At 49.1% G+C, this 8669-nt stretch overlaps 1 protein-coding gene across 1 annotated transcript in view; it reads left to right on the top strand.

Annotated features, from left to right (window-relative positions):
• The first annotated feature begins 1234 nt into the window (after positions 1-1234).
• The window catches only part of PLPP3 (phospholipid phosphatase 3), a 45391-nt gene continuing 37956 nt past the window's right edge, over positions 1235-8669 (top strand). The window contains exon 1 of the mRNA XM_074151713.1: positions 1235-1531. Coding sequence (XP_074007814.1) covers positions 1393-1531 — 139 coding nt within the window. The 5' untranslated portion in view covers positions 1235-1392. The remainder of the gene's footprint in view (positions 1532-8669) is intronic.

Genomic DNA, 8669 nt, shown 5'->3' with positions numbered 1-8669 from the left:
ATTGCCATCCCCGGTTCCTGGGAAACCTTTCACTTAATTCCTTGGTGATTTTTAATTAGACCAAAGGGGCAATTAGCCAACGTAATAAACCCTCACCCAGCTCTGAACGCTCTTGTTACACTCATTTTATAAAGGTGGTGTTGCTGGTGCAGGAGGGTGAAGGTGCCATGGTTTGGTGGCGGTACCCCGTGGGTGGCATGGCCAAACCCATCCTTTGGCCCAGAGCAGGTAGGGCAGGATCTGGCCCTGCTGGGGTGGCCCCACTGGGGTCTGCGGGTACCACACACACGCGACCCCTCGAAAATGGTCTGTCCCAGCCCACGGAGCAGAGCTGGAGGGCAGGAAGAAAAAACGGGAGAAAAATGTTTAAAGTTATTTGTTACTAATTTGCTCCCCTTCACACCGTTACCACCTTTCGGGAGTCCTCCAGCCTTGGATCGGCTGGTTGTTTTCCTTCCTCCCCTCCCTCTCCCATTGCACTCTTCGGTTTGTGAACGCTAGAGGCTCCCTCCTTCTGGCCTGAGAAAAAACTTTTAGTTCCTGACTCTTTTTTTTTTTTTTTTTTTTTTTTAACTTCCCTCAGGAAAAAAATGTGGAGTTAATTATCTATGTAAAATGTCAGATGCAGGAAAGGGGCTGTGCTTACTTGGATATCCCATCCGAGGCGAAGTGACTGATTTCCCCCCCCCCCCCTTCTTTTTTTTTTTTTTTCTTTTCTTTTTTTTTTTTTTTTCCTAAGGGGTGGAAAGGACCTCGCGAAATAAAAGTGCAGAAACAAGCCGGTGGCTCCCAGAGCGGCCGGGGCGGGCGCGGCGGGAGCCCCCAGCACAGCGCAGCGCGGAGCGGAGCGGAGCAGAGCAGAGCGCGGAGCCCACCTGCCCCCGGGACTCAGCATCGCCCGGCTCCTCGCTCCGCACCTTTTCCCCCCGCGTACTGAGATCTTGATATACATATATATATATATATAAATTTTTTATTTTTTTTTTTTTTCTTTTTTAATCCCTCCTCCCCGGCTTTTCCTTCAGGACTTTTCCACCGCCTTGGGACACCCGCAAAACTTTTCCCTCGCTCCCCCATCCCTCCCGCCCCTCTTTTACTGGTGGTTTTGGTTTGGTTTGGTTTTGCTATTTTATTTTATTTTATTTTATTTTTTTTTTAAATTATTATTAATTTGGGGAGGGGGTGGGGGGGAGGAAGCGGGGAAAACCCGCCCGCGTTTCGCCTCCCCGTGCCCCACCGGAGAGGCCGGGAGCGGCTCCGGGCGGCGCGGGCAGCACCTCCCCGGCGCACCGCCTGTGTGCCCGGCGGCTCGGCCCGGCTCTGCGCGGCACGGCACGGCTCGGCTCGGCGGGGTTCGGGCGCTCCCCCCCCCCGCCCCCCCCCGCCCCGATAATGCAGAGCTACAAGTACGACAAGGCGATCCCGCCGGAGAGCAAGAATGGGGGCAGCCCGGCGCTCAACAACAACCCGGCCAAGAGCAGCAGCAAGAAAGCCCTGCTCATCTGCCTCGACTTCCTCTGCCTCGTCATGGGTGAGCAGCCGCGGGGCTCCGCGCCCCTTCCCCCCCCGCTCCGAGATCCCTCCCCGGGTCCCCCCCACGGCCCCCCGGGTTCCCGCTTTGGGAAAGTTTGGCGGAGGGAGAGGCGGGGGGCAGAGCTCGGCCGCGCCGCTTCCCGAACAAAAGCCGGGCCGAGGCGAGCCGGGGAGCGGGCAGGAGCGGGGCCACCGGCCGGGGCGAGCCCTGCTTGGGGAGCGGGGCCGCCGGCCGGGCCGGGGAGCGGGACCACCGGCCGGGGCGGGGAGCGCGTCCCACCGGGGTCACAGAGGGGCTGGGGGGGTCGAGAGGGGGAGCGGGGCAGCCGTCTCTCGGCGCGGAGAGGTAGGCACAGCACCCCGATTTACCGATTATTACTATATTTATTTATTGTTTCTCCCCGCTGCCATGCCCTGACTCGGCGGAGGCGGGGGGGGGGGGGGAGTTTAGGGGTGGTGTGTGTGGGGGGAGCAGCCCGGCCGCACGCAGGGGGCACTGTGGGCTCGGGGATGCGCCCCCCGGGGGTGTCCCCCGGGCCGGCCCCGCACCCCGGCGGCACCCCGGTAGGCTCCGGGGCCAGCTCCAGGTGGAGGTAGTGCTCTACGGCTGCAGCGAACAGCCCAGCTCGGGTCTACTTCTGTTTGTGTTAATAATGGCAAAAAAAAAAAAAAAAAAAAAAAAAACCCCAAAAAAAACCAAAAACGAGAAACTCTTGCCACTCTAGTTACTTTGTGTTGCTCGGATATGGAGTTTACCAGCGGTTCTGCCTTTTTTTCCCCTCTCCCCTTCTTACACCCAGTGCAGGCATCTCGCTAAACTCTTTTATTTTTTTTTATTATTATTATTTCTTTTTTTTTTTTGGCGAAAAGATTGCTTTGAAGTGCTCTCCGGCATCTCGGAGTCACTGGCAGAGGTCTTGGTTTGCTAGCCCGCTTGGCTTTTGGAAATGGTATGGCATGTAAGGAAACTGTCAACAGGCTGTCTCAAAAAGGTTTTTGGATGCCAAAACATCAACCGTTCAATTATGGCCGCGATGCTGAATATTTAATTGACAGACACAGGCAGGGGAAATCAACTGGCTTCCAACAAAAGAGATTAATAACACAACAGCACGTGAGTTTAATACTCCAGACACCACAGTCTTTAAAACAATTGTTTCTGCTTAGAGGCCATTTTTTAAAGACTGTCAGTTTGATTTAATTTTTATGTAGTTTATTGATCATCTGGTGTGTATTACGAGGCACTAATACATTAAGAAGAGAGGCATGGTTTTCTCTTTATATTCCCACAAGAATAGAGGCCAGTGCAGAAAGCTTCATCTTCTTGTATCTGGAAAAAATAAAAATACTTGATATCCCATATATGAAACTAATATAAGTAGAAACATAACTAGCTTGACTTACCTCACTTATTTAAACAGAAGGTTGGATTCCTAGTAAAACAGCTCCTAGGAGTCAGAGCTTTTAAACTTTTATTTAGGCGAGTTTTCTTAACTTCAGGCATTCCTGGCATGAGTAAGTGCCATTTCAATGGGCTAAAGGGTTTTTCTTCCCCTTCTCTAGACTAAGGGTCCTAGCTGCAAAAGCAGTTAGTTGACATGTGTTATTCTACTTGTGATAGTTTGGGTAAACAGAACTTATCAAGCATCACTGGGAGGTATTGTTAGGGGGGAATAATGTGATACGGCAAAAACTGTGATTGTTGCTTTGTTTCGCATTTACTACAGGTGGAAATCGGAAAGTAAACACCAGAGTTGGGGTTGTGGGGAGTTTTTTTTTTTTTGTTTTGGGTTTTGTTTTTTGTTTGGTTTTTTTTTTTTGAATTTTGTGTGTGGAGCATTTAAAAGTAAGAGCATGAATTCAACAGCTGAAGGAAAGTTTAGCTCTGGCTGATCACCGGCAGGTGAAGAGCACGGGTGGGACGTGGTAAAGGAGGTGATTACATGATGGATATAGCCCGTGATGTGTGTTTGGGGATGGGCTTTTCAAATACACCCAGACCAGTAGTATCGGACCTGCTGGTGGATGACTGGGCATGGGTTGGTGTGAAAGTCAGCTGCCCCGCTCACAGGAGGCTTGTGGCTTGCTCTTCTCTCTGGCCTTGTGCTAGGGCAGACTAATACCTTAAATCAAGCACTTGATTCCCAGTTTTCTTCCTTCCTGATCTCGTCAAGAAAATTGGACAGATACAAGTTGATGGGTATTTTCACATTCGGTAAAAAAACCAGAGTCCTGTGTAAGATAATGAGAAGCAGAATTGGGTGAAATGACTTGTTTCAATGTGGAGGTACTCAGTAGAGGTCTTCTGCTGGTGCATGTAGGCACATGGCCAATGGCCTCCAGTGCAGTTAAACTGAGTTACGCCTCTTGAGCGGCTGCCCAAAGACATTCAGAGTAACAGGGAAACAGAAGGCTTTTTCTCATTTGAGGACCACTTTAGGAAGTATTAAAACCGGTCATTTGGTTTGCAGAGGGCTGTGACGCTGCCTTGGCTTCTCCTGCAGGTACTGCCGTAGTTCTGACCTGAATCAGTTTTCTATGGGGGGCTAAACCAAAAAGAATAAACTATGGTTGAAACATTTCAGAAGTGATACACGTCAGCTCTCTGTGAGGTGGTAGATGTGTACAAACCCTTCTTTGTTTACATACAAATTTAAACAAATTACCCAGAAGACAATTATCATAAACATCTAAGAAAGTCAGAATAAGTAAAGTGGAGCTATCAGGAGCTTCCTTCGGCTTTGATTTGGCGCGAGTTGGTAGAAAGATCCACTTTGTCTTTCATCATTAAGTACAGTGGTTATCTTGATAGTAAACGCATAAGGGGAAGATTTGTATCTTTGTTCCTTGGGGATCACAGGGAGCAAAGTTGTTGAGCCATTGGCAGAAGCATGTTGCTGGTGGAGTAGGGCAGATGAAGAGCTGCTGAAAAAGACATCCCCCCATTTCCAACTTGTGTTGGGCTGGCAGGGACCTGAATATGTTGGAATACCCCACTCCTCTGAGTGCACTTGGCACTTGGATAAATCCCTGGTTTCTTGCATGAGCAAGAGATTTCATCACCAACACTGTGAACTTCCCAGAAATTTCACGTCGGTGCTTAACTCGGTAAAAGAGGCAGAAAAGAACTGAGTGTGCGTTTATTAAAGCAGGTCATCCAAGGGGGGAAAATAACTTTCTCCATCTGCTTCCTCCTCTCTGGAGGACTCTGTTTAGAGAACTAGAAGATGCTTCCTGAAATTGTTAGGGCCGCAGATGAGGTTGGTGGTGTGGGAGAGTCTCTGCTGTCCCATCACTGATCACTGCGACACATCTGAAAATGTGATTGAGGAGCTCAGCCGGGGGGCTGAAGTTGCCCCCGCTAAGCAGCTCGGTGGCTTCACATTGGAGAGCTGTGGGGAACTCTCTGAGCAGCAAAATAAGAGGTGTGATGGGAGGACCTCACTCCACCTTCATCTGATCATCCACAGCTCAATCGCAGCCCCATCCCTTTGCCAGGAGTTTCTTGTACCTCCTGCCCAGAGCATAGAGCCATTACTTGGGGGGGACGACTGGTGTGACCTTGACTGGGTCAGGTCCCACTGGGCAGCTTTCCTCGGCGCTGTGGGATTTTGGTGCCCAGACACAGCACTGCATGGAGCTGCTGCAACCAGCCACCGCCTTCCCGCAGAAGACACAAGCCAGGTGGAGAAAAACCTCCTGCCCTGACCCTCAAGGTGGGATATTTTGGAGGCTGGCCCCACAGGTGTAGCATCTAGGGTTAAATTTACTCCTCTCAGACCTGCTGGTTTTTCCCTTGACAGAGACTCCCCGTGTTCAGTGAACTCTCAGCAGCCACCTGCGCTTTGCTGATGGGCGCCAAGTTGAGCGTGGAATCTCGGCAGAGGGGAAGGCTATGTCAGCAAGGTCCATAGGGCAGATGAGAATCTTCGGTAGCTTCTGTTTGTGCAGGTAGAAGAGCTTCCAAAAGGTTCTGCTTGTGCTATTAAATAGAGGGACTTCATCTGGCATACCTGCTTCCTAGGCTTGGGGAAATCGGGTTTATGGGAGCGTGTTTCAGGCTGGTGAGATGTAAACTGCACATAATTTACTGCCCTTCTTATTTTCTGTCTCCTAATTTAATTTTCTGTCTTCTCTCAGTCCCCGTTAATCTGTACAGCACAAATTTTACTGCCTTTGGGAGATTTTGAAGCAACAGATGGATAGGCCTCTTACGACCTTAGTATCTCTTCAGCTTTCTCACAAATTTGCCATCTCCTTTTCTGTAGCCAGCTTGATGCTAAAATGAACTTTAAAAGTAAATATTTACACTAGCAGGACCTTGACATGTTTATGTAAGTGGGGATATAATCTTATAATTTGGGCTAACAGTTTAGATTACTCTTAACTTTCCTCTTCTGTGTAGAAAACTGTGTCGGTGTCCAGCTTTCAGAAGCAAAAAGGGTTTGAGTTCTGCCAGGGGCCCTGTCGCTCCACCACGAAAATCAGCGCAAACAAGCCTGGGATTGTCATTTAAGTGTAAGGAGTGGGAGGAATTAAAGATGAGGGATGAGGTTAGAGTTATTTGGATGCTGTAAAGTTGAATTTGATGAGCTAAGCAACTTTGCTTTGTTTGGGTTGGGGTTGTGTTTTTTAAGACTACCCTGCTGTGCAGGGCTCACTTGTCGTGTAGGTAACATCTTTCTGTATGCTCCTGAAGAAACTGCTGACCCAACCATTTCTTATTTTCAGCAAAGGACAGCGAGATCCGACTGTACTAAACCAGCCAGGCAGTCCCAACGCCTTGGCGTTGTCTTCTCCATGCCGTGTCCTCTCCCCATTGGGGAGGACTGTGTCCATACCACACATGAGAAGCTGTGTGGGTGGAGAGTCATCATCATGTTTGGAGCATCCCTAGATGGGGTTTGGTCATTAATGTTTATTTATCGCTTATTTTAATTCTCGTAGGATCTTTTGGCGTCAGCGAGGTCTGTCTCGGCGATGGAAGTGCTTTGGCAAAGGCAGGTTTGCAGAGGTGGCATGTTGGCATAGGGTTGTGTGGTTGTACCCCACCATGATTTGGGAGTAAAGAAGCTTTTTTGAGCCTTGAAAAGCTGCTTATTAAACTAACAGTCAGCATCGAAGTGTGATACCCATCCTTAGTTTTTTCCCTCTCTTGAAAGACCCGGGGAGCCAAAGATAACTGGAAGAAAAGACGAGAGAGAACTATTTTGGAGGTGTTTAAAATACAATTTTTTTTTCGTGTTGGCTTTATGAAAACCAAAAAAACCTATCAAGAGCAGGTTATTAGTGACAATTATACTTGAGGTGTTAATTGCAGAACAAGGAAATGCCGTACCTATGGCAGACTGAGTCCTCGGGGGTATAAATCTGCTGGCTTTCCCGAGTTGGTGGAATTCGGCCAGCCTGAAGATGTGTCTCCAGGAAAGCAGAATTACGTGCAACTCTTTCATGGCCAGAAGTGCTTTCAGTCCTGTGTACCTGCTGCTGAGACAGGCGGGAGATGGGATCACAATTACAGTAGATGACACTTTTTTTTTTTTTAATTGTCTGTTTGTAGTCAGCACAGAAAATAATATAAACATCGCTCCCAGATCAAACAGATTATTTTTATACCCTTCAAATCTCAATTTAATATGCATGCCTTTCTCAGGCTGTTTTGGTCTGACTTTGTTTGTCTAGATACAGGCTGATGGTATATCCTCCAGATGTATGTACCTCCGTATATCGCCCCGAGATGGTTTGCATACCACAGTTGGGGAACCTATGCTGCGCGGGCACAGTCTTGCAAACCGGGCTCCTCTTTAGTGCCTGAATCTGAGATGGGAAGGATGTTTGCAGGCCTCCATCTCTGCCTGAAATGACTTTAAAAGGGGTGGGAGCAGGGGGGGAGGAAAAAAGCCCCAGCTCCGCTCCTTAGCTTGCTCTGGCGGAGCAGACTCCATCCTCTCCGTTTCCTTCATACAATGCTCCCGCTTCATCCATGGTAATCCAGAAGGGACCGTTGTGGTCGCCCAGTCTGCCTGCGCCTGGAACAAGGGCATGCCTGTTGAAGGCAGAATGGGGAAAGGCAGCAGCCTTCAAACCCTCCCATCCCGACGTCCGCACAGCCGGCGCTGAGAACGGCGGCTTCCCCCGGCCCCGTGTATCCCCGGGGGGCTGTATCCTGGGGTAGGGGGAGCCACAAGGAACCCCCCTCCCTGCATGCAGCATTCCCTCCTATGCAGCAGGGTGCCAGCTGGACTTTTAGTATGAGTGCTGTCATTTATTTTTTTTAAATTTTTTTTTTTTCTTTCTTTTGTTTCTGTCTCAGGGCCCTGGCTTCTGCGTTGTGTTGGTTTTTTGGTAGGTCAGGTTTCATATTTTAAAAAAAAAAAAAAAAAGCTTGAAAATGGGAATCAAGTGAATGATAAAGCCTCAAAAAAGAGGTAAATTAAAATAATCCAGCATTTATTCTGTAATGACAAAGTCTGAAGTCAATTTGCTGAATACACTTGGGTTTTATTCCTTTTTTTTTTCCCCACTGGCTGGTGTGGTAGAGCTGGGGGATCCCTGGTAGAGCAGAGGCTGAAGCAGCCCTCTGTGCTTCCCACCATGCCAATGTGGTGCTGCCTGCATGGAGGTCCTCCCTGCCTGGCCTTTGGCTAGGCTTTGCAGATACCTCTGCTGGGGAGGTCTCACCAAAAGCTGGGAAGAGGCTGCTCTGTCTGTCACATCTCCTCGTGGTCCAGCGTGGCCCCTTTCTCAAAAGGGCATTCGTATCCCTTTCAAAGCCACCCTATCTATCCATGCTTTGCTTTCTCCCATGGCATGTCCCTTGGAGAAGCACTACCTGCTCCGCAATTTCAGTAGGTGGAAATCTCCTTAGGGCAGATCGGGTGTCTGTGTATGGAGTTGTCTCAGAGCAGCTGTTGGGAAGTTATGCTCGAGAATCCCTTCTTGCCTTTTAGCTGCATGCGATGGCTGAGCTGGAACAGTGGGATCACGATCAGCGGAAGCTGCTCCTCAAGTTAGACTTGAGGAGGCAGAACATCACCCAAAAAAGAGAATTTTGAAGTGTCTTCATATAGCTTTTGACACACACCGTTGGAAAACTTGCCTTAAGCATAAGTTTGTTACCAGGACAATGTATTAAC

The sequence above is a fragment of the Numenius arquata genome, chromosome 8 (genome assembly GCF_964106895.1).
Source record: "Numenius arquata chromosome 8, bNumArq3.hap1.1, whole genome shotgun sequence".
NCBI lineage: Eukaryota > Metazoa > Chordata > Aves > Charadriiformes > Scolopacidae > Numenius > Numenius arquata.
The sequence above is the reverse complement of the archived record's forward strand: the minus strand, read 5'-3'. Positions and strand labels throughout refer to the sequence as shown.